Here is a 27,072-nt window from a genome sequence, read left to right as displayed (position 1 = left end):
AAGTACAAGGGGATACTCTACCTGCGCTTTACATAGTGAAAACACATGTTGATTTCTATATTTCACCATGCTACACACACCAGTCCATGAACAGTAAAGCTTGATAATGCATTCTCATATTTGCAGATGTTTTTAGAATTGTATATAACCCTCACCAATGGCATACCAAGACAAAGGCTTGCCAAAGAGCAGTGGTATTTTTGCGGCCCACATGCACACACACATGGAATTAAAATGTCATTACTTAGCTGCAACGGAGGAGCTCGACAACACAGAACAGTGAGAGAAAAAGGAGCACAAAACGGCACTTAATTCTTTCATTATCCGAAACGAATGAAAATCACATCAATGCATCAGGACAGGGGCCACACTTCTGCCTTTCAGAATTAACTCCGCAATTATGCGCGATAGCTAATGAAGGAAGGGGCGCTCGGAGCACGGGGATCGCTCACAGCCATCGCGTTGGGCTTTTGATGCCATTTGGGCGAAAAAAAGATCTCCGAGGGAACTCTGGGCCGGCGCCAACTGACCTTCTTCATCTGACCTGTGCCCTCCGCAGTAGCTTGGGAACTGAGCTGATAGCCTGATTTGTTGGTTTGCCCAATAGCACTGGGAAAGAGTGAGAGAGAGAGAGAGACACAGAATTGTGTTTCCACTGAACTCCTCAGTACTTAGTATGTTCTTGACAATTACACGCTGGTTGGATGACTTGTTAACACCGTTGCAGCCTTGCAGCACACTGACCCTACGCTCGACGAGTATCCATAGGAAGCCACAGCGGCTGAGGGGGGAAAGGGAAGAATCGGGGTGGTAGGGGGCATGTAGAGGACAGTCATTAGGCTGCACAGAAGGAGGCATGAGAGGAGGCAGCTGGGTGTGAGAAGACGAGAACGGGAACTTCAGCGAGGTCCCTGAGCATCTGGCAAGTCATCGCAGGGAGCCCACGGTCGCTGTCATTAATAGTGATGAAATCATTTAAGCCATCAGGACTAAACGAGCCAGTTAAGAGACACTCAGCGCTACAGTTCTGTCTCGAGACGGAGCGGCGGCAACGGCGGCGGCGCCCGCGTGCGCTGCTGCTGGCTTTGACACACAGAGCGGGTAAAATAAATGTGTGTCTACACAGAAGTAGAAAGCGTGTAGGAAGTACATTAAAGGTGCCATATGTAAGAATGTGGCCAGAAAACGGTTACTACATTAAAATTCAAAGTACCCGAGGTCTTTTAGGTTTCGTTTTCTGACGTAACTGGCAACCCGTGGTTGCTCGGCAGCTGAGACTCTACTGACTGCAATGATTGGTAGACGGCGGTAGGTGGCGCCACATGCCAAAACATGATTTGCAGTCTGCAAAATATTGTTTTAATGCAAATATTTTGTCTGTACTGTTGTTGTTGGTGAGTTCAGTTTGTTATATGAACATTATTCCTGAGTCTCTGTGACATTTTATGACCAGTTGCTTTAGATTTATTACATAATGCACCTTTAACTACAGGATACACATGTGACTGACTGAATGTAAGGCCTGATCTCCTGAATTTAAAAATCTATCTACTTGCTTTGTTTTGCTGCACAAGCCACAATTTCAAATGTCACCAAACTTAACAATGAACAAATGAAGTAATGGTATTCATTTAGGCAAATTTGAACAGGATGATTAAAAACATGCACGCTCAACAAGCCTTAAAGTTAAGAACACATTGTTGGTTTGTGCACATGTGGTTTTTTTTTTCTCTCTCTCTCTCTCCTGAAAACTGTGTATCTTGATTAACCTCATTGTGTTGACACGTGAAGCACAGGGCTGAGGAACATTATAAGTGCACCACTAAAAGAACACAACAGCAAATGTGGCCTTTTTTATATCAGGTTCCAACCTCAGCAGCAGCAGCAGCGTTTCAACAACAAACAGCTCAATTATCTCGTCCCGGCACAATGTGTACATTAACTCTGTGTTCTCCACTGCACATACATTATATTATTATTATTATTTATTTATTTTTTTGTGACACCACAGTGAGAGGAACATAAACTGCGCATTTGCCCCCCCGACACAAGTTGTTGGGACTCGAGGAAAACAAACTGTGTTATTGGTGTGCCACAATTTACAAGAGATGTGCCATCATTAGAGCGCTGTAGTGAGTGCAGAACCAAACCACTGGCTAAATCTGCCATGAAATACAAGACTGCTGCAATAAAACCTGAGCATCTGCACCAAACTGGAAACAGATGAACCCCGTCAAGGATATGTTGTGCTTTCCCCCCCCCCCTCCCCTTTCCTTGTTTCCTGCAAGGCTGTGGGTCTTCTCTGGATGAGTAGTGAGGAGAGTGATTTTTGTGCATAATAACGTGGGTTGATGTAACGTGGGTTGATGTGTGTTGCGCGCACAATGCACAGCGTATTCCAAGTGTGTGTGTGTGTGTGTGTGAATGACAGTGTGTACGCTTGTCTGCCTTTGTGTGTATCATGTTATGGCCTTACACAAGTACTGAGGCCACAAAGAAAATCCACTGCCAACAACAGCACAGCTACTGGCACAAAGCCATACCACCCCAGAGGCCGACGGGATAGGGTTTACAACCAGAGCCGCGGTGAAGGAGGGTGAAATCCGAGGGGTGAAAGTGTCCACTCATTACTCACGACACGGTCATGTTTCTCCCCGTTTCTCAATAATGACTTTGTTTTCATCCTGTGTGCGTGTGGCGATAAAAAAAGGCAACGCTCGGCACCATAGGCCACTCAGCACTCGTGGTACAAATCTGGCTATTAATACACGAGCACTGCGCCGATGTAGAGGCAGAGCAGAGCGTCAGAGATTTATGGGCTACATTAGAAGTCGCACGAGAACATTATTGTGCTTACTCGTGAATTAGGGCTGGGGCTCTTCGCCTTGTTTGCTCCTGGGGTGAGGTCGTGATATCCCGTTACTTCCTCAAACCCCTCACTCAAGAGGGACAAGTGTGCTTTTTCCATCTCAGTCCCAGACAAGTTATTTCCAGTGTGTTGGCTATTTTTTATTTTTTTTTTGTTATATAATGATATTCGATAGCTGGGGAGGCCATGCTGAATGGCTGGTTACACTATACAGATGTACAGTGATTGGTTTATTAGCCTTATAAACATAAGGATGTGGTGTGTGTTTGCATCTTTGGAAAAGCAGAGTAAAGTAGCGTGTAACGTGATGGGGGTTACGCGTCTTGCTTTTTTTCTTTTTTTTTTCTTCCTGGCGGTTCAGTTGGATTATGTGTTATGTTTGCGGTAATTCATCTGAGTCTGTGCTAATAGTCAACACACATTATCTGGTGGCATAATGTAGAATTTGAACCCAGAGACAGAAACCACCAGGCTCACCGCTAAGCCAGCCTTTCTGCCCCTGTCCTTTGTGTTGTCATCCCTTCTCTCCAGTTTTCCTTGTGGCAGAGCCGTCTATTGACAGAGCAGTACATTCTAGACATATCTGGGGGGGATTAAGTTGCAAATTTAAGCAATGGGAAAATCAATGGGTTCCTCTTTTAATTCATGAGAAAGGCTGTCACTGTGGAAGGAAAAAAAAAACAGCAGGGAGATGTGGCCGTAAAGATCACATTCATCCAGGGAGAAGCAGAAAAGGAGGATGCGACTTGAATCTCTCCATCAAATGATGGTGATGTAGCACAGGTAGAATCACTGGTTTCTGCATTCCTCGCCTTTATCAGTGCCATTTCTTTAACTCATCGGTGAAAAATTAAACGTGATATTGCTTTAATTTAATTGTATTATTCTTTATCGGAAAGCAGTGTACTGCGGTGTCTGTAGAAACACCACCGCTCAGCAGTGTTGGGAGAGGCTGCAGCAGCGAAAAGGTTTTAAGTACTACCTGGACTCCAAGCCAATGAAAACAGGCCTCTGCCTGCACAGATGTATGATTTTATTCCTGCCAGGGGTTTTTTCATGTAAATCTGAGAAGTCACCAAATCCTTTTGTTTTCATCTGCAAAGATTTCAATCGCAGATTCCTCCATTATTTTATTTTTTTGACACAGCAAATTTAATTTCGTTTCAACTCAGCAAGAGCAAAAGCAAGCTCGGGGGAGGTCACAGCCTCGTCATCGCCGCAGAACAGAACTCATCGAACATTGTTTTCTCCCCAACAAATTACTTAATTCTTGAACATTGGACATTTCTGGCCGACATTCAGTGAAGTCATCAGATTGCTGTTTTATGTCTCCTCTAAACACGTCGCGTTCATCCCCCAGGTTACACTCTATTACTGCGCATCCCCATGCTGACCTCAGGGAATTTGATTTTTTTTAATGAACAGCTCAATATCTAATTCATTAAAGTGGCTGTTTTATTTGATGCATTTTCCTTACTCCAGTCGAAGCGAGGGAGCGAGCCAGGGGATGAGGGGAGATGGCCCCCGCTGATGGACGTGCAGTTGCACACAAAGTGTTGCCGAGTGTGTGCGCTTGCATGGGTCCCTTGGAGAGACTCGGGGGTGGCTCTGGTCGATTGTGGCTCCTCTCCACAGGGGCTGAGAGTGGGAGTTTTACTCTGTTTGACTGCTGAAGGACGGCAGCTGTAATTGGCCTCGCACACACTCTCTCTCGTTATTAGAGGAAGGCCAAGAGGCAGGTTTAACAATTGGTGTGGGGCGCACTGCCAGTGCTTTCTCTTTTTCTCTAGGCGAATGTCTGGCAGAGGAAAAAAAAAAGGTATAAGGAGGCAACGTCGGGCTTTGGTGTCGTATTAAAAATGTCGCCCGTGGCTCCACTTGCATGTGCATCCTCTGCCGCTCTGTAATTAGCATGTCTCTCTTTTAGCAACTCCTCTGTGGTCTTCTCCGATCAAAACAGTCTGCGTAGATCGCTTCTCCCCGCACAGGCACACTCTACCTTCTCCAGGGCTCACGGAGCGACGGATCCAAGAGACATAAGCTATCTTGAGAAACGATATGACCACGCGTTGCATAATATAAGAAAACACGGAATCTGATATCCGATGTTGAGAGGCCCCGAAGAGTATGGCGAGGAAAGGTGCAGTTAAGTGAAAAAAGAAGGACTCGGTGAAATACGAAGGGGTCAGGATGCGAGTGGAAGGGGGCCCTTGTAAGGGGGGGGAGGTGCATCTGGGGATGTGTCAGGTGCCTGAGCAGTGTGCCGCGCCGCGCCGGACAGTGTTGTTGTTACACCGAGGGCAGCGCCACAAGTCCAAAAGTATTGATTTCCCGCCTTGTCGAGAGGCAGAGAACTGTCATGTGGAGAGCACTGACCTTGGTACACACACACACACACACACACACACACACACACACCAAGACAACTATTCCCCGCGGCCCCCCCATGGCACAGCGAGGAGAGAGAAGAGAGAAGCAGATGCAAGACATAGCAGCAACAAACAACAACACGCAACAGTCTCCTGCGGGGGGGTTGGTGGTGGCGGTGGTGGTGGGGGTAAGAAAGGAGAAGAGGTAAGCTTGAGCGGGAGACACATAGGAAGAGTAACAGGAAGCAAATGAAAGGGGGTGGTGGGTGGTGGTGGTGGTGGTGGTGGTGGTGGTGGGGGGGGGGGGGGGGCGAAAAGTCAAAGCCACGGCCAGTTCCCTTGAGTTGTCAGTGAGCAGTCTAGTGTCTGGTTATCACGCTGTTTGAAATGACAATGGCTTGACTTGTATTTTCCTCCTGAGACTCAACTCAGATCTATAAGCCAGAGGGGCGGGGGTGGGGGGGGGGGGGGGGTGAGAAGTGCAGAGAAAAGAAATAGCTGTTCAGAAAAAGGAGACGATAGAAGAGGGAGAGGGAGGTAGGAAATAGTACAAGATAAAGCCTGACAAAAGGAAAAGTGAAAAGGGGGGGGGGGGGGTGAAGGAGTAAGAGATTGACTCCTTCTGTCTCAGTAACACTGCTACAGTCGGAGCCTTTGAGATCTACAGAGAGGAAGGAAGGGAAAGAGCAGCAGCAGCAGCAGCAGCAGCAGCAGCTCGGAGTGAAATGTTTTTCATGTGGAAGCTCCATCAGGATTTGACAACAAAAAGGGCTCCCTGTCACCTGCAGCTACACGGCAGGGCTCATCCCCAGTCACAGCAGAGAGCAGCGCGGCACAGCTCAGAACAGGCAAGAGAAAAGACAGCCGCCTACAAAGAGCTCTCCTCCAGTTAGATCAGGGTGACAGACACTTAAGAGACCCCGGCTTTAGTCACACATCTCTCGCCTCAGATCAGGGTCTTTTGCTAACAAGCAGGGAAAGCAAGTTCCCTCTCTCTTGTACAACTGAAGCCGATGAATAAAGGGCCACTTTTTTTTCATGATCAAGAGTTCTGTGTAGAGTTGAGAGGGGAATCGTTTCACAGAGTCTCTTTCTGGCACTCTGAAAGAAGTGCAGTCCTAATTGAATTAGCTGGCTTATTAGAGTTTGACATTGTAAGCTTGGCCATAAGTAAGGAAGTGGGAACTTGGGAAGTGGATTTTGAAGAGCAGGGGTTAGTTTGGGTTCTAATTTTACACTCTCCTGACACACATTATTTCCCTTAGCTGCAGTTCCAGGTCCAGATATGGTAATGCTAATAATATTTGTGCAAAGGGGGGTTTAAGTGGCTCTCTCACCTCAAAAGAAGCTATAGGCCTGGGAAAATACAGTTACGTCTATAAACAGCCGTGTCAATAGTTTGCAGTCGCACTATATGTTATTTATGAATAAAACATTCAAAGTAGGGTAGAATACATTATTTAAAAAAAATAGCTGTGAGTATAGACAAATATATAGTTTGTTTCATTTGAGGATAAAAAACATGCAGCATTGTTTATCCTTCAACACACTGAGCACACCGTTGGCGAGAATACTTTTTTTAGTAGCCTTGATACTGTTTGGTATTATTTATTTATCTTTTTGCCTGCGCTTAATTCAGTCAAATTTGCTAATTACACTTGCTTTCATTATCTAAGTGTGTTAAATCCAAGGGCTTTACCAGTATTATCTTTATTCGCCGAAAGAAAAAAAAAGAGCCTTTGATCGAGATTAACAACCTTTACTCACATGCACACTCTGCACAAACTTTCTCTCTGTGTTGTCGATCTTTCCTTCCCAAAACCCTGAGAACACAATTTCTTTAAGTACGCTATGTTTTTTGGGGGGGGTTGAGTATTATGCAACACATGAAACCTTATAAATCACTTTTTAATTCAAAAGTGCTCTGCATCTCCTTGACGTGTCTCTCCTGTGTGGTCAATAAAGTGTTAAAAGTGACTTGGGCAGTGGTTAACGACTTAATCTTTTGCCTCATGTCAATTATCAGCTTCCTTTGGGAGCACAAAAGGAACCTTGTGGTTGTGTGTGTTTTTTTTTACCACATCGCCGTGAGTGTGCCGCCGACTATTTAAAAGCACAGAAACACAAACATTGGCATTTATTGCACCTCCCCAAAAATATATTAGGACAACTGGCGGCAAACAAATGAATAAATGTAAGCCCCCCGCAATTAGGCCCTCGCTCTCAGTGGATGCATAATGGATCCTCGCCTCGCAAAAAAAACAAAAAAAAAAACGATTACGAGCCACTTGAGATAAAGACAGATTGTTCTAAAAGGAGCTACTTCACCCACTTAGCCCTCTTTGGGGGGCATCGTGAACGTTTCTCTCTGAGGTGGAAAAAGGACATGCCAGTGAGGAATGTAAGGGCCCCTGTGGCCTCACTGAGAGCCAGAGGGCGCATTGCCAAGCAAATGCCCCAGCTGACACCTGATCAACTTAGGAACAGGTGACCAAAGTGAAGGAGGTCATTCTTTACATTCCAGGCAAGTTTGCATGTAACGGCCTGCCAACAGACAGAGAGCTCGCACTGTCATTTCATTTCAATTCAAGCAGGGTAAAAAAAAAAAAAAAACGTATCAGTCTCGCTGGTGAAATACAAGGGAACCAAAAATACTCCGACATAATTTATATAATGAGAAGTTTTCTTTGCTGCGCTTTAAATAAATGTTTGTTTTAAAGGTGCATTATGTAATAAATCCTCCTAATATGTCACAGAGACTCAGGAATAATGTTCATATAACAAACTGAACTCACCAACAACAACAGTACAGCCAGAATATTTGCATTAAAAAATATATTTTGCAGACTGCAAATCATGTTTATGTTTTAAAATCATGTTTTGGCATGTGGCGCCACCTACCGCCGTCTACCAATCATTGCAGTCAGTAGAGTCTCAGCTGCCGAGCAACCACGGGTTGCCAGTTACGTCAGAAAACGCAACCTAAAAGACCTCGGTATTTTGAATTTGAATGTAGTAACCGTTTTTGGCCACATTCTTACATATGGCACCTTTAAGGAAAGGCTGAAGTATGTAAAGACCTACCAACAGAGAGCCCGCACATTCATTTCATTTCAATTCAAGCAGGGGGAAAAAAAAACTGATCAGTCTTGCTGGTGAAATACAGGGACGCAAAAATACTCCAACATATTTTCTATAATGTGTATAACCCGAAGACAATGTCCTCGTGGTCGTCTAGAAGGTGATATTGAAGAGCATTTGAAAAACGATTTTCTTCTTTTGCCCAGTCTTGCTTCTATCCCATGTATTCCCCACTGCCCGTGACATACTGGAAATGCCTGGTTAAGTGCTGTTCTGACATTAGCCCGAGTGTAGTCGCAGCATTTGGCCCGGGGACAAATGTTAGAAAGGCCCCATAAATATGGATGCCACCCACCCACCCCCTTCCCCTCTCTTTCCTCCTGCTCCCGCTCGGCTCCCCGATGAGTTTGCATGTGTGTGTTTGTGTCTGGGTGGCACGCCGTTTGCTCTGTCACATCATGTCCCCTCTGTTTGTTTACTCACACTGACAAGAGATAAGCTTTGCTGTGCTGCTGGTTGTCCCGCCGCCTAGATCTTGCTCACCAAGTGCCAAAGAGCTTGCTAATGCTCCGGCTCGGGAACTGTAAATAATGCATTCAGGCAATACTAGTTAACGCCGCGGCACCAGAAGCCTTTCATATCCCGATGAATCTGTTATCTTGATAAGGAGCGTCGCTGTCACCCGTCGTTTCATCGCAAACCTCCCGGGGAGCTCAGTGCTGCGTGTACATGATGCATCCAAGCCAGTGTTTTTCCTTGTGTCCCTGTCTCTGGCCCCCGGGCTCAGTGGCTGCCCTGTGGCAGCCCTGTGGCTGCACTAATGCCAGCACGTGCGAAGCAGCAAGCAGGGTCCCCCGTAGGGAGGAAGTGAGCCATTAGTACACTCCTTGCCTGAGTGTTTTACTCCACTTCGGCACACATCACACACACACACACAGAGGGCCGCCCCGCTCACTAACTAGCTAACATATGCTAATTTGCATGGCGACAGCGCCAGTATCTCGACGCTTATTTGTAGCGACAGAGCAAAGCATGCTGGGAGGATGTGGCCAGGGACGGGCACTGCGTCATTAATTTTTTTTTACTGCACTTTATATATAATATACATATATAAAACATATAACAAACTGAACTCACCAACAACAACAGTACAGCCAAATCATGTTTATGTTTTGAAATCATGTTTTGGCATGTGGCGTCACCTACCACCGTCTACCAATCATTGCAATCAGTAGAGTCTCAGCTGCCCAGCAACCACGGGTTGCCAGTTACGTCAGAAAACGAACCTTAAAAGACTTCGTTATTTTGAATTTGAATGTAGTAACTGTTTTTGGCCACATTCTTACATATGGCACCTTTAAAGGTGCATTATGTAATAAATCTAAAGCAACTGGCCATAAAATCCTCCTAATATGTCACAGAGACTCAGGAATAATGTTCATATAACAAACTGAACTCACCAACAACAACAGTACAGACAAAATATTTGACTTTAAAAATTATATTTTGCAGACTGCAAATAATGTTTATGTCAGTAGAGTCTCAGCTCCCGAGCAACCACGGGTTGCCAGTTACGTCAGAAAACGAAACCTAAAAGACCTCTGTTTTGAATTTGAATGTAGTAACCGTTTTTGGCCACATTCTTACATATGGCACCTTTAAGGAAAGGCTGAAATATATGAACGATGGTACAGGAGTGACTCAGTCATGAAAAGGCGCTCATTTAAAAAGAAAAATCAATCCATCTAAAAACTAATGGCAGGCAGATCACTGCTCTGGACAAAGCACCGGACATAAATAAAGCTTTTAAACTTGCCTCACCTTTTTTTTTACGAAGCCCCAGACGTGACATTTAATTTGTCTGCATGAATTCCCTTTTTTTTGTAGCCACAAAATACTACTTCGTGCCCACAAAATAAGTATATCTTCGACAGCCGGGTAAGCAAATGGAGCGCACCCTCCCTTGAAACTGTGACACTAAAGTAAAGTTCGAAAGATATTCACAGATTCAAACCTCTGCGATCAATAACATTCTGTTGAAACAAATTGTGCACAAATTAATATTCGGTTTTTTTTGTGATGTCTGAGGCTCTGTACCTTTTAGACGAGCGCAGCCTGCCGTCTGCTTTCCAACCACAACGCTGTCCTACAGCATTTTCATTTTCTGGAAACGAGAACAACCACAGCCTTAATGAAACTTAATGATGATAGTCATAACACAACAATAATCCGGCGGTCTGGAAAACTAATCAATGCGTCTTCTCTCCTTCCCCTAATGACCTGTGAAAACAAAGCAATAAAAAGGTGGTGTGTGTTTATTTTGGCCAAAGAAACAGTCCTGATAAGAACCGCCGGCTGATTAGTGCCGAGCCGAGCCAGGACGGTCGCGGAGATTAGGTCACCTCAGAAGGCTAATGTCACCACATGAGGTGAGGGTGCGTTTATTGAACTCTGCGCCCCCCACAGGAAGTCCGTCCGCGTCGTTTATTAAAACGCATTTTATTCGACCACAGTAGCCTTGTTTTATACGTGTTAAACAGATAACAATTTCCTGCTTGATGTCCACACGCTGTAATTTCAGTCAGCACAAAGCAAGTAGCTCATCCCAGTAGTGCAGTGATAAACACATGTTTCCCGTGTGAAGTGGCTGGCTGCTGTAGCTCATGTTTTAGCACGCCTCTGGTTGATTCCTCACAGACTCTGGCACTTTACCACGAATCAGTGAGGTCAGGTTTGCTTCACAAAAACGAGCCCCCAAAGTTTCCTACGCGCGGCTTTTTTTTTTGTTTTTGTTTAAACGATATATAATTGCTTATTTTACAACATAGGTGTTGTGCGACTGGATTTAATTAGTTCAATAAAAATATGGAATAGAGCAAACAAAATCCCTTTCCCTTTTTTCAGTTTTTGGTCCAAAGCTGCATTATTCATTCTTATTCAATATTACTTTTTGTGCACAATCTGCATCTTTTCACTGATACAAACAAAAAAACATTTTACAACAGTGGAAATTCATGATGTAAACATGTGGTTAGGAGAAGACTACCCTAACATCTTTCTCCAGGGGAGGGGGGGGGGGGGGGGTCCGAGCCTAATACGTGTCGTGCATAACAATAATCAGGACATCGTGAATTACTGGAGAATTTCAGAATTAAAATGATTAAACACGCTCTGTAATAAAATGTATTTCTTATTCCCTGGTCAGATCACATGAATAGCTAAACACACAACACACTTCATATGACAACATGGGAGATCAGTGTCGGGTGGATTACATGGAATGATGGGGTGATGTGTCTTTTTTTTTTTTTTTTTTTTTTTTGCTGGAGAGCCTGGTGTCCTGATTAAAAATTTCAGCTCCACTGCCTTTCTAATTAATTAGCGAGGCCACTCAGAGGAGCGCTGCGGACCAATTAGTCTCTACCAAGCCCGATGATGCCTATCGCTACGGCATCACCGTACAGCTGTCGCTCCCCGCTCCGTGGACGCGTGGGGATGGACCCTCAGGTGCTCGCACAGGTTCAAACGGCAGCGTGCGTGCATGTGCACACAGCGGCTTAATACTAGCGATGGAAGACGACGAAGAAATGTGCAAAATGTGCGTGAAGCGACACAGGATTTGGAAATATTATATGAGAAAATTGCAACTAAATAGAAACTAAAATTAAATGCATTAGAATGTGTTATGTGTAAACCTAGATAGGCTCTTTCAGTTACCAGTGCCACCTGAAGAAGCTGCACTTCTTTCACACCTTTCTCCCCAGCAGAAGAAGGAGGACCTGTGTGTGTGTTTCTTAGGTCTGATGTTGGATTCATCCTGCATGCTGACCACAGGGCCAGGGTGAGGGTGGTGTGCATTTCTTTGGAGGGGCAGCTAGAGTTTGCTGACATTGTGAGAACAGACTAGTTATAAGACAGAAGGAAGCTCATTTCCACTTCAAGGGGTCGTCTGAAACATAGCATCAGCAGCAGGCCGATCAGTTAAGCTACGGCGTTCGCTCGCAAATGCACGCGCGCCCTCGTGCATGCACGTGCACAAACACACGCATCATCCGATCACAGATACCCTTAAAATATCCCTCGTCCACAGTCTAATGTTTATTCGCACTTGAGTAAAATACGCTGATGCAGTTTTTTTATCCACGACTGAAAAACAGCCAACAGCAAAAAGAAGGGAAAAAAAAAAAGAAGGAACTTCAAAGCTCCCTACGGAGGTGGGTACACGTAAATGAACACATCACACGTTTCAAATACATAACGTCTTGCAAATAATTTTTCTTACAAGCTTAATTAAAAAAAAGTGGACTTTGAATTGGCACGTCTGAGCATTAGAAGTGTGTGTGTGTGCGTTTGTGTGTGTGTGTGTTGTGTTTGCGCAGACACACTAACAGGAGTCAACCTGCAAGAAGCCACTGCCATAGTCGTTGATTAATATGAGAAAAGACTCTCAAATCTCACCGATGAATCAAGCCTGTTGCCAACTTGTTCATTATATTTAACTTAAATGAGTGGATGTTGAGGGAGTGCTCTCACACACACACACACACACACACACACACACACACAAACAGATAAAAGGTATGCGCTGCAAACAGCACGTTTGGAAACAGTTGTAGTTATTAGATCAGCGTGTCTGACATTTTGTCGACACAAGTAATTAATTTAGCCTTTCAATTGGGGAAAGTCCAAAGAGCCCAATTAACATGGCTAATATTGCTGCATCGTGTAAAAACATTTTTTTTTTTTTTTTTTTTTAAATACAGAGGGAATATTTAAATGACCTGCCTTCATTATTCAAATGTATAAGCAAAGTCATCACTGGGGGGGAAAGAGAAAAGACGGGATTCGTACGCACACAAGGCACAAGAAAAAATGATAATCAATCTTTTATTTCTCTGCAAAGCAATCCACATGCTTTTCCTTTATCTGGATTTCTTATTGTTTCTGTCATTTGAAATTTGAACGTTCCAGACAATTTAAAAGGCTTCTCCTTTGTAGATGATGCCGTATATTGACTGGGTTCGTTGATATCAGGACTATTGTTGGTGCACAGCGAACAAAAAGCATTTTGAATGAGTTGGTGATCTGTTTGGTGTTTCATTATAATTACAAAGTCAAGGCTTTAGACAAAGATTTTTTTTCATTTATTTTTTACTTGAAGTGCAAAGGCTCAGACAGGAAACCAGGCCAAGACTTGCTCATCTGCCAAACCCACAGATTTGTAAGCAACACGATGGAATCAGACAAATAATAGGCTTAATTTTCACTGCGAGAATGTAAAGGTGAGAGGGGGGGTGGGGGGGGGGGGGGGAGTGAGGGAACAGTTTATTTGATTCGGTTTTCAATAGATTGCGATTGTGACACTGTGTTTTCTATTTTCACGGCTCGTTCAGGTATTTGTTTTCGAGCTGACTCCGAGGGCCCCACTACTGAAAGGGCCGCGCTCTTGGCTCTACTCTCCCACTCGTATAGCTATAACAAAGTCAATATTACAAAGAGGTAACACATGTCGAGATACGCTTCAGGCCTGCCCTGGTGATGTGATCCTGGAATGGGACACACACACACACACACACACACACACACACACACACACACACACACACACACACACACACATACATGGAGGAGAATGCTCTCCTTTAATGACAGGCCATCTACCTTCATGGATCCCACTTTTTTCATCCCTTTGCAAAGTTGTTCTCTGGTTTGAGGCGTTTTTTTTTTCCCTCTCACACGTGAAGTTGTTCATGTATGTGATTGTGTGAGTGAGTGCTACATGTACATTTTCGGCGTGTCTGTGCGTTCACATAAATTTAGATTGTGTGTGTGTGCGTGCACGTGTGTGTGTGTGTGTGTGTGTGTAAGGACCAGTTTGTTTTGTTTTTCCCTTACTTCAGCACATCTGAGAGAGCTTTTCTGGAACTCCTGAGCCCTGTCCAAACAAAGATGGCCCGAATGTGAGGGATGGAGGGGAGTTGGAATCGGGGCGTGCGCGTGTGTGTGTGTGTGTGTGCGAGAACGTGCACGTGCACGTGTGTCTATTGCGGATGTGTGTTTGTGATTTTTCAAGTAAGCTGGGACCAGAAGGGCCTTGCAAAAAAAAAAAAAAAAAAAAAAAAAACGAGAGGAGGGAGAGAAAACCGAGCCCCTGAGAAAGGCAGCTGGAAACATGGAGACTTGCGGTCTCCCCACCTCACTGCCCCCCCCCCCCCCACCTCTCTCTCCGTGGTCCAGCTGCACTCAGATGTGTCTGACTGATCCCCCCCACCACCACCACCACCACCACCCAACACCCTCACCCCCGCGCTCCCATGCTCAATGCCACTGCCAAGGAGAGAGAGAGTGTTGCAGCTGGTAATACTTACTGGCCATTTTACCGCGGTAAAGGCATGAGATTCATTAGCCCAGGGCCCGCGTGTTTTGTGCTGAGTACCGGCCGTGTTATTGTTAGGATGTGGTAAAATTATAAATATGGAGGGTGAGGGGGAGGATTTAGGGGTGCAGGAATCTAAGTGGAAGAAGTGGGGAGTGGAGAGCGTGAGGCGGTGGGGAAGGAGGACGAGGAGAAAACATGCCACTCATTAACTCCTCTGCCACAATCGTGTTTCACCTGATCGAGTGGCAATAAAAAAAAAAAAAAAAAAAAAAAAACGTCTGTCACAATTTGTCAAAGTTAATGACTCGATGGCACATGAGCACTCGAGGACTGGAAGACACGCTAACATATGTCGAATCAGTCAATAGCTTTATAATTGCAGAAATAAGGAAATTCCAGCTTTAGCCAAATGAAGCGGACTTGAGCGAGTCCTGAGAGGGAATTTGCAATTTGGTCAGATCAATCGCAGAATGGCACTCGCGAAAAAGGCCAAGGCTTTGCTTTTCCACACGCACTCTTTCTTTGCTCCCTCCCACCTGTGTGCGTGAGAGCAGTGGCTTCTTTGTAACTTGTGACTCTGGATGAGTGTCTCGCCTCCACTTCAGCCACTCTATCTGTGAACTTTGTAAGACTGATAAAGACTAAAACAGCCAGATGGACTTTCCTTTGGTCTGCCGTCTCTGCCTCCAGTCACTGACACACACACACACACACACACACACACTAGAGGCATTCCCTCTTTTGCTGTGTGGCTTTAGGAGTGACACACTTGTCAATGCAGCGATGTAACCATTGGTTAAATGCTTGTCCCAGTCTCTCTCTCTCTCCCTCCCTTCTCTATCTGGACCTGTTGTGTCTTCTTCTTCCTCCGTGTCATTCGCCGACTGGAACTGCAAAACACTAATGGAAGATACAGCTTTTTCTTGGAGTGTTACATCTAAACTGAACCGGGAGCAGTCTTCTCACTATGCTGGCTGAGGTAAACAATGGCACAAATCTGTAAACGGCGCAGTTTTTTTCGGTGACATCGCGTACGAACCAAAGTGCTGAGGAGAGGATGGAGGTACTTATTATTTAAATAGGAGTTATTCCTGCTTCAGCATGGCTCGTGCAATATTATTTTTTTTTATATTATTATTATTATTTCCACAGCTGTTGGGTGTGCAGGCCCAGGTGTTTACAAGTAAACCCGCCTTGCTGACACGCTGTTTGAACAAAACTCTGAGGAAAGAAACAAATATTATTGCCCAGTCGTGTGTCTTGAAAGCCGGCCAATACGTCTATACTTTTCAGTGTGTGCAGTTTGGTTGAAAAAACATACGCATAATTTGGAGATTGCTTACACACAATTAGCGCAGGCTTTTTTTTTTTACATTAAAAAATAAATGGTCAAAGCAAATAAAGAGCTATTGGCGAGATTAAATCTAAGGAGCTCTTCCAGGATTTCTCTGGCGGGGGCAAGTTCTGAGTAGGGGAATTCATTTGTGAGTGTGTGTGTGTGTGTGTGAGTGCATATTTGCATGACAGGGAACGTATGTGTGCAGCTCAGGCGTCCCACCCTGCAGAGTGCAATGACTAAAATGTCAATTTGGTGTAGTTTCAGCTCTTCAGTTTTGTCCTCTTGTCATCAAAACATCTCCATACTCCATCTCTCTCTCTCATCCACGAACTCCAAAGTTCATGCCAGAGTTCTTACCCAATTCCAGGCCCTGGCAGCACACATCGCCCCGGTCGAGTCGCGCATCACAGACAAATTCCTGCTCCCTTACCTACAAATAACTCAACGTCCTGGCTCCTCAGCACCTGTCAGATCTCCTTCACCCATCATACACACAGTACCGGATTCTGTGACCCCTCGGGCTATGGGTTTGTCCCAGCTTCTAGTTTGGCAGAACTCACCCTCTGATCTCTGCAATGCTTCTACAACTCTGAGACCCCTGACATCTTCTCAAAACAGGCCCACGACAGCTGACAGCCACTGGATTGCCACTGTCCTGTTGTGCTTCCTGTGCTTCTTTCTTTTTTGGATCGCAAAGCAGCCTTTTCAAGCCTGCACAATGTATGAGTGTGTGTGTATATGTGTGTGTGTGTGTGTGTCGTCGCCCACGCCGGCCGGTGATCACCGTGGAGATGTCCCTCAGTGAGAGCGGTTTGGGCTCTGACTAATATTTTCTGTTTGTGTCAGCGTGCAGATTTTGGAGGGATTAAAAGAGCGGACGATGTTGGTCATCTTCTCTACCGACTCTCTATTCGCAACTACTGCTTCACCTCCTCTTCTTCTTCCCCTAAAGTCTCTTTTTTTTCCTGTTTCTCTCTCCTTCCTGCTCTGTCACCTCCACATGCGTCTGGTTGCACCGTGCAGTCATGTCAGTCCCTTAAGTCTCCAGACAGACGCTCCTCCCTGCGTTGTTGCGGTGTGCGGGGCCAGCAGCAGTAGCATTGGCCCGGTGCGTGATCAGTGGGCCAGCTAGTGCAGGTGTCACATCTGACAGAGGATTGTTCTTATCTGGCGTGGGTCGCTCCCTTTGATAGGCTGAAGGTCGGAGCGTATCTCGCCTCCAGTATATTGATGACAATGGCCTCTTTTTACTTCTTTGCCTTCCTGTGCAGAGAGCCATGGCAAGAGATAAGGAAGTATGTGTATGTGAAAAACAAGAAAGCCAGGAAACCTGTGCAGGAGCCGGTATTTATTTTGATTTGATTCTGTTTATTGTGCAAGAAGGGCTTTCTGATGATGTTGCTGGCCTGACTGACAGAATATGGAACGCTCAAGTGATGTTTTTGTAGGAGTTTGAGATCGAAAAACGTGTGTTTGTATCTACTACAGAACGAAAATGCACGCAAAAGGACGCAAATATCTCTCAGATCTCCTGCAAAAATACCAAAAGACTACAATGGTCGCTGAAGAACTACAAGTTTGTACTCAGGAAGACACTTTATATTAAAAAAAAAAATCAAGCTTGAAGTGTTCTGGGGTGGTATATAACTACCCAGTACACTGGCACTACACTAAGAAGAAGTACTAAGAAGAGTACTACATGCAATTCATACGTAAACCTGTACCAAAGTTGCATTACACAGGACAAAATTTGGCCTGATGTCTTTTTTTTCGAACCCTTATTCTTCCCCTTTTCAACTTTTCTCTGCCTCCTCCAACTTTGCTGCAACCTCTGTTCCCCACCTTTCTGATGCACCAGCTTGCCCGACTCCCCCCCCCAATCTGTTCCCTTGTCGTCCTACTTCTCTACCTTTTTCGCGCAACTTTTATTCTTTCTCTCTCTCTCTCCCTCCCTCCCTCCTTCCCTCCCTGCCTCCCTCAGCACCCCTCTTTGAACCTGGCCTTGTGTCTGTGGACCCAGGGGTCTGTCACTGGGCAGACGGTTTGATCTTTGGCTGGGGAAATGCTTTGAGGAGAACTGAGAGGGGCCAGGGGCCTGGACCGGGAGCCTCTGCCTTGGACCTGCTGTCTACACAAAAAAAGATGGGAGAAACTGCTGCTCCCTTGATGCTTAGGTATTTGAACTGACAGTGCAGTCCAGTGTTCACGGTGTGGTACAACTCTTCCTCTATACAGGCTGCACTGACTGCAAGCATGGCATATGGTAGCGAGATCACAGGGCTGTTTTCTGGTCCAGTATTGTGATATTATTGCTCCCTCTTCCTTTCTCCGTTGTTTCACAATATCAAAGCCAGCTGGGTCCTTTATCTGACCACTTCATAAACAAGCATGACTGTCCCGAAGTACACGCACAGCTATTTATCATCAGAGTGAGTCAGACTCAAAAGTTTCATCATTGATCTGATTTGAACATTTTTTTTTTTTTTTTAGGGCGGTTCTCACAATGGGGAGATTTACTTTCTAAGACTGGTTCGAACCACACAGAGGGAGCCGGGAATGTTGAAGGCATTCGTTTTTTATACTCAGCGAGACTCTAGACTAATCACCGGGGTGTTGCGTGTGTGTGTGTTGCGTGTGTGTGTGTGTGAAGTAGTGCAGAGCGTGAGTCACGATTCATGTCTGACAGCTGACAAACACAAAGAGACAGGACTGGACCTCTGGTCAAAGTTAAAACTGGACATCATCTGGAATGACAATTGATCACAGATATGAGCACTCGCAATTTCAAATTTCAGATGTAGGTTCAAGAATGTGATTCTCATGGATTCTGACTGAGTTCATCACCGAGCTGTACCCTTTTTTTTTTTTCTTTCTTGCTGAAATATTCTACGCTCAAATACTTAAATATAAAACATCTGACATGACAGATGGCATCAAGAAGGCCTAGGAACTCTGTCTCTTGGACATCAGACTCTAAATTATGAGCCTCACACTCTTCAGGTCGGCTGCATTCAAACAGGTGGAACAAAACCAAGAGGCACATCTTCACAGACAAAAATATGCTGACATAAGTGTCCACTAATCTTTGTTAAATACCTTGCTGGCCTCATTTTGAACATTCATTGTCAAATTTGGCCCTTCTTAAACCCAAACTAAGTAGTTTACACAACGTTACTAACAGACCTTTAAAGGGGACTCAATCTAAACACTATAATAGGCATTTGTATAGATGTACTGATTGACAACACCTCTTAAAAACCTGTCAAGTCGTAAAGAGCATTAATAGAAAGTGCGTGCAAACAGCGGAAGATGGCCGCTTCCATTTGTTTGACTTAACGAAAGGAGGAAAAAAGGAAAGGAAGAAAAGAGAAGGGTCCCAGGTCTCCACATGAATACATGAAAACACATGCTTCTCTTCTCCTTCTGTAATCCACCAGGGACTCACGCCCCATTTGGTTCCCATTAGCATAGCTCTGGTCGCTCTGCCCCGTGTCAAAGCCCAGATGCACAGCTGCACAAAAGGACAGGGGGACTCTGTGGCTCTGTGACTGCCAACCCCGCCAGGCTTTAAAAGCAGAGCTGACATGACAGGATGAGCTTCATACTGTGGGGGGATTTCAGAGGGAGGACACTCATCTTTTCTGTCAACTGCAGTTTTGTAGATTCCCTGTAGATTGTAACAGTGTTTTTAAGCTGAAGTCAGCACACAAGTGATTAATCATTGTTTATCTTGCACCACTTTGTGAGGCAAGAAACCTCTGTTTCAAGTCAAATGCATAATGTATAAAATCAAACAAGCAAAAATTAGCCTTGGCATGAGGTATTTGCTCCCCTGTATTTTGTGCTGCGTGCTGTGTCCGACTACAAAGGCTTTCTTTATTCGGCATGTTTTATTTGTCACCTGTTTCCAATATGGACATTGTGAAGTCCTGATCTATCAGACAAAGCCAGGCTCTGCTTTATGACACGCAAAGCTGCTGTGCCTCTTTTTCCTACACACGTTGGCTGCACATTTCTGGCAGGAAATTGACAGCATTTCAGCAGCTAACTCATGGATGAGATAATATCTTGTGGGTGGAAGAGAGGACAAGATGCTCCCAGTGTTTTACAGTGACCCTAAGCAGAGACAAATTTAAATCTGAAGCTGCTGCTGCTGCCGCTGCTGCAAAAAGACAAGGGCGCACACATGCACACAGATGCGCGCATGCACACGGGGTTTTCATTTAAAACTCGGCTTTGCTTAACTTACCAAACAAGAAATGTGGTCTGTGGCTGTGTGTTGAACATGGTAAAGGTTTCAATTTAAGTAGGAGGAACAATACCCGCCCTGCATCCAGCAGCTGACTGGGTTGGCTTCGTGTTGTAGGCTGTCTGGAGAGGATATGGTGAGGCTGGAGGGACAAGCAGCAACTGCTGTTTTAGTGGTGTTTTCTGTGGCATATAGTTACAATGTAAACCCCCCCCCCCCCACGAAAAATGAAACTGTAGTAATACAGTTGTAGAGGATATTAGTTTAGGATCGCGTCTTTCCCTGTCCCTGTTTGAAATCCTCCTGGAACCTGAATCCAAGAGTCCAAACTGGAGCCGTCCTTCAGTCCATCTGTCCCGCGAACAGTCTTTTAATTGAGAGTCCTCCCCCAAGTCCGATCTGATGCTGACCATTGCCGACTGTCGGTGTTTATACAATTGGGCAGGGACAGGGACTGCGAGCCAAGCAAAACATCTATGAAACATCAAGCCGCGAGCGAAACAAAACCCAGCAGTGAGACGCACACACACACTTGAGCCAGATAAGGGATGAAAATTATGCTTTCTGGACACAGCTAGGTTAAGTTGTTGACCATAGAGCTGCAGCCCGGCAGTTGTAAAAGACTGTAATTGAACCAGAGTCGTGGGATTTTTCTTCACTCGCTCACAGCGTTCACTCTCTCACTGACCATTTTTCTAGTCGTTTACCACTCGCAGCGCAAAAAAAGTAACTCACTCATACGCTCTGTGCTCTTGCTCGCTGTTGTCATCTTGAGTTCAGAGCCAAAGAGGAAACCCTGTCGAGACACTAGCACGGTGACTAATGCTGTGTATCTGGCCGGGGCCTGCAGATAACAGCACAGCCTCAGTGCCTCAACCCCGATGTGACAAATATGTTCAAACTGTAGTTGTAGGACCCAGGCCCAAGCTTGTCCCTGACCCAGTCACAGGTTAAACCATGGCCAAATGCAAAAAAAAGTTTTGTTTATATGGGAATCATGAGAGCTAGGGCCAATTCCAATTCCTCAATCTTAACCCTCAAGCTCAACCCTTAATCTTAACTGGCCCTCAAAACAAAGTGTTGAGGGTTTTTTTGTCACTTAGAAATGGGACACCCCTTAAATGCAGATACGTCTTCAGACCGTAGGGGGCAGAATAACGCGAAAGCTGCGTCCAGTCTGTCAACTCCAAAAAAGAAGAAGAAGGTTTAAGTCATGATTATTTATAAGATGATACTCATACAAATGACAGTTACCACACACCACGGCTTATTGAAAAGTAAACCATAGCAAACTATCGATCGCTTGTCCGCACTGGCTCTTGACAAAAGATCGTAAAATTAAAAATAAATGTAACGCAACAATGACGTCAGTAATCCATAATATGGGCCTTAACTAAGATAATTTTTATATCTCTATTAAGAAGAGAAAATACTTAATTTGTAGCGTACTCGTTTCGCTGATTTCGGCGCCATCTTTGTTATGTCAAAACACGCAATGCATTCTGGGTAGCCCTTGCTCTCAAGGGTGGTCTCGGAAAATCTCAATATTGAGGGCGATACAGCCCTTAAACTTGCCCCTCAACTTCATTTTTCTGAGAATCGGGACAGCACTTGCACTAGAGGGAGCGCACATTTTTGAGATTGAGGGTTAAGCAAGGAATTGGAATTCACCCTTATTCTGTATAATCGTGTCTTTCTTGTTTCATCTGACACGACACACACACCCTTGAATGTGTTTGTGTTGGCCACTTTTGACACATGCATCTGCTAAAACTTCTGTAAAAAAAAAAGAAGTCCTTTCATCTTCTCGCATATGATCCATTTTGATGCCATCATATCTCAAGCATCTCTTCTGTTCCCCTTTCCCTTGCATGTCCCTGACTGACTGACTGTTGAACAATGCACAAATTAATCCCAAGAAATAACAGGCGCATTCCCGCACCCCCCCAAACCCCCCCCCCCCTCCCTTTTCTCCCATCAGCACCTCCTCAGTTGAAGGGCCTTGCTGCTTTAATGCTTCTTAATGCTGCTGTCTGCTTAATGGGCCAGATATGAGAGGTGCTTCTAGCCAGCGTAATAAGTCAGTGATTAGAGGGCGCCTTGTCACAGCGGCAGCCCCGCAGACAGTGGCACACTTTAATTGCCGTATTAGACGCCCCTTAACTATCTTGTCAGCTGTCAGGGCCCCGGCTCGTAAACAGCAGAGGTGCATTTGATATTTCCATTTATTTATTTCCGTCTGCTGCTCTTAGCGCCGCCGCACAGAGGTAATTATAAAAGGGGTTGTGTGACATGATGGTGCTAAATCTGGATACTCTCAATTAGCGTTCGCAAAAAAATCTTTATGTGAAAGGAGTTACGTAAAAAGGAAAATAATCTGTGGCAAAAGAAGAAAAAAAAAAAGATTGATGATAAAAGACATAATTCACTCACAGATTTTTACTTTACGGTAAAAGTAAACAAAGAAGTAGGCAGAGATTTGGGCAACAATGAATGACTTATTCTCATATTTGAAATGTGGCATATTTGCTTCAATTAAACAATTAGTATCTAGAATTGTTTTGGTGAACAACTTTTTTTGGGGGGGAATAGTCCGTGCCATTGTCTTTTTAGAGTTACATACAAGTGGGAGGAGAATATTATAGATATTATAGCAGTTTATGCAGCCAAAGTATGAATACTTTAAATCAACTATATTGAGCAAAGAACACTGTTATAAAAGTAACTTTATGAACAGGGATGTTGTTTCACAGATTATTTCAGGAAAACCGAATCTTGACAGATCACAGGTTTGACCCCAGTCATGGCTTAGGAGCACTTATGAAGACATGTCTGCCCGCATTAAGTGTCCTTGAGGGAAGGGAATATTGAACCTCGCTTATTGCACATTTTCTGCGGATAAGAGCGTCAAAGCGTCAGAACATAACGTGCGCTCCCTCCACCTGGCACATGGCGTATATAATCCACTGAGCACCTGGAGAGCTTAAAAAACGGGTGTAAAGTCAAAAAAAAGAAAAAAAAAAGAAAAATCTCAGCCTCCTGTCTCGTTCGTGTGTCAAACTGTGAGGCGACGTGGTTATAAAGTGGTGTAATTTTGCGTTTAATCTTGGATTAGCCCATGTTCACTTTGACTTCTCCAGTGACTAATCTGGTTTATAACACCTTAGGATGAGCGGGGGGTGGGGGGGTGGGGGGTCTCATGGATTTTATGGTCCCATAGTAGGCTACTGGATGAGCGAGCTGATTTTTCTGTACGGAATTACAGTATATCGGTGTCATCCAAGTCTAAGTAATGTTGTTTTCTGCTGCTCAACACCACATACAGGCAGTCAGGACACTCGTGGTTCGGTGTGTGTGTGTGTGTGTGTGTCTGTCGTACATGTACACATCTGCTATGTGACAAAAAAATGTTGACGGTAGCAAATGCGGAGCGACTCTTATTGACGTTGTGAAATATATAGGTTATTGGCACAGACGTGGACTCCGACCTATGACCCTTTGTGTCGACGGAGCGTCACATTATTGTCACACCGCAACAAAAACAGTGACACAATAAGAGATAAGCGCAGGGTCGTAAATGCATAAAGTCGTTGCACAGCTGATAATGAAGGCTTCTCGCGTTTCTCAGCATAATATGGGATCGCAAAAATAAACGGTAACTACTCACAGCAGTCACCTTGTGCACGCTACACCCAATTTCCTCTCTGGCACATTCCTGAAATGTTTCGCTCTGTAATTTCAGTGATTACACTTCTTTCCCCCCTTTGAAGCCCAAAGAATTAACACATAATGGAAAAAAAAAAAAAAAAAAAAAAATCTCAGACATTCAGCCCCGACTTGACACCACATGTGCCAAATGTAAAATACATTATTCTCGTCGACTAACTGCTTATTAGGCCACAAGCTTCGATTACACGGTTTACTGTCATTTCCTGCAAACGTGTGACTATATTTATTCATTGATTCATCTTAAAGGTGCCATATGTAAGAATGTGGCCAAAAACGGTTACTACATTCAAATTCAAAACACCGATGTCTTTTAGGTTTCGTTTTTCTGACGTAACTGGCAACCCGTGGTTGCTCGGCAGCTGAGACTCTACTGACTGCAACGATTGGTAGACGGCGGTAGGTGGCGACACATGCCAAAACATGATTTCAAAACATAAACATGATTTGCAGTGTGCAAAATGTTTTTTTTAATGCAAATATTCTGGCTGCACTGTTGTTGTTGGTGAATTCTGTTTGTTATATGAACATTATTCCTGAGTCTGTGACATATTAGGAGGATTTATTACATAATGCACCTTTAATAATGTAGTAAAAAAAAAAAAACGATGTCCATGCTAATTAAGATTCATGCTTCTCATTTATTTTTCCTCGACTCCAACTTCTTGTTTCTGCGTGTCAGTGGGAAATTTACAGCTCACAGCTGCTTCACTCATGTGATGGAACAATATTCACTTGGTGCCGGTTTCTGTGTACAATTATGTTTTTCTACTGTACTTGGGTTGTTGAATAATCTGCTGGACGTATATACCTGAGGATTTGCATTGTGTCGTGGAGCCTCTGTTGGTTCAAATGAACTCCGGGGGGAAATAAGAGTATGGAGAGTGTGTGCAGATTCACACGCTGGAATGAAATAGTAGTTGTGGGTTGAGTTATTCACTCTGGCACCCGGGCTGCAGCTGCACTGTGGATGTTTTGTATTACATTGTTGTCACATTTTTATCGATGCATTTACAACACAATACCAATGTTAGTTCAGCGCGGATGAGCTACGACTTTAGCGCCCTTGCAGTTGCACGACATTCTGTATAAGACAGTGTTTTGCTATTTAATTAGGTTTTTGGTATTTGATGGCAGTTGGCATCTGTAATGTTGCATTACTGCCTCCTTCTGGATTCCACTTCTTATCTCTTCCCTTTCTATGTCTTCAATTCATTCCCTCTAAACCCTATAACTATTCTCAATTTCTCTGTACATATCTCTTCTTCACGTGTGAGCTTTGACTGACGTGAATTTCCCTTCTTTTTTTTTTTTTCTCTGCCGTGTGTGTTTTCTACAGGCAATTCGCTGCACGCTGGTGAACTGCACATGTGAGTGTTTCCAGCCCGGCAAGATCCACTTACGGACATGTGACCAGTGCAAACATGGCTGGGTAGCTCACGGTAAGAAGATTCTACTGTTAAGATGTAGTCAAATATAGTATATGTACTGTACTTTTTGTTTTATTTACCCTTGAAAAAACGGCTGCAGAGAGAGGAGAGGCCCTGACCTCGCCTATAGTCGAATAGAGAACCAACAGATGCCAGTAGCATGAAGGCATCCCAATCTCTCATAACTACAATATGTTGAGAAGTATTTTTATTAACTGCAGAGAACAGATTCTCCTCTGTATGTGGTTGCAATTGTACCCGAAAATTCAAAACAGAAGAACTTTTGATATTTTTGTTAGCCTCTGTATTTCATCTGCTGATTTCAAAATCTGCACCTCGGATAAAAAAAAATCAAGGCTTTTGGAAAAGGCAAGAGACCACACCTTGTGAGTTTTTCACATGGGTATGAGGGAAGAAAAAAAATGGAGAGGAGACAACAAAGTACAAAGAGAAAAGAGGGCGGGGGGGGAAAAAGATAAAAGAAAACACCTGTTTGGCCTGAGTCTGCACAAGAGCAGGCCACGGGGCCTTCAGCAGGAACGCACAGGACCCCATTGACTATTTTTTTTTAATCTCTCCCTCTGAACTGTCAAGCGCTCATCTCTCCTCTCCCCCACTTTTCATGTCATGTCGGCATTGGCCGGGACTCTGACAAGTAGTTCTTCATTTTTCTTTTTTATTACGTTCGTGTCTGGCTGCGCTGCGTTGTCAGGCAAAGGCCTCATCGGCAAAGGAAAGAGAGCCATCCCAGCATCAGAGAGACCCAGCCAGGTGTCACCCAGACAGGCAGGGGGAGAGGGTGAAGATGGGGGGGGGGGGGTAGAGAGAGGTATGAGGTAAAGGGGGGAAAAAGAGGGAATCGAACAGGTGCCAGAGAGGGGAAAGAGGTGACTGAAGTTTTCATTTGAAAGGGGCAAATAACAATCCCCGTTCCCTTTTGCTCACGATTACACTTCCTAACCAGTGAGGCGTTTTTTTTTTTACCCTGAGATTCACCCCTCAGGCAACACACAGGTTACTTTATCATATAGCTGGAGTTTGTTGTGGATCCTGACAGAAAGACCTGGAGCCATTACTCAGGCAGAAATGAAAGCTACTCCCACCTTCTCTGCATGTTTCCTTGGATGAGAAAATGTTAAATCAAAGCGCCTGTTTTATTTACAGCTGAAGTTACGCACACTACTGGATATAAATAAAGGATAAGACAGAAGCCTCAGCGTGTTCGTGCTAAAGGATAGATGCACATTTTTTACATACATTTTTTATATTTACTTAGACATTGTACTGTTGGGGTAAAAAAAAAAAAAAAATGACGCAAAGCCTACTATAAAAGAATGAGATGTAAAACAATGCAGTCCGAGCACAAACACAACTTGTTAAGGTTAGGGTTAAGAGGCAGGTCGGGCGCAGGTCAGGTGGAGAAGGAGACGGAGGAGGGGAATAAAAAAAAAAAAAGGACGTGCAAGAGCAGCATAAAATGTGAAAGAGCAAGAGATTAGATTAAATAGAAAGAATGGCAGATAATTACATTAATGCCATTGCATTTATCTGATAGATACACTGTGTTATTATCAGCTCGTGCTGACTGTGCGGCTGCCTCCTGAGGAAAACATGTGAGATGAGAGAAACT

General features: G+C 44.4%; 1 protein-coding gene across 1 annotated transcript in view; it reads left to right on the top strand.

Annotated features, from left to right (window-relative positions):
• bnc2 (basonuclin zinc finger protein 2) overlaps positions 1 to 27,072 on the top strand; it is a gene marked incomplete at its 3' end in the record, with an annotated part of 88,152 nt that overhangs the window by 22,420 nt on the left and 38,660 nt on the right. Inside the window, exon 2 of the mRNA XM_083909584.1 lies at positions 25,352 to 25,454. Coding sequence (XP_083765710.1) covers positions 25,352 to 25,454 — 103 coding nt within the window. The remainder of the gene's footprint in view (positions 1 to 25,351; positions 25,455 to 27,072) is intronic.

The sequence above is a fragment of the Microchirus variegatus genome (genome assembly GCF_963457635.1).
Source record: "Microchirus variegatus genome assembly, chromosome: 23".
Classification (NCBI taxonomy): Eukaryota; Metazoa; Chordata; class Actinopteri; order Pleuronectiformes; family Soleidae; genus Microchirus; species Microchirus variegatus.
This window is presented reverse-complemented; position numbering and strand designations above follow the sequence as displayed.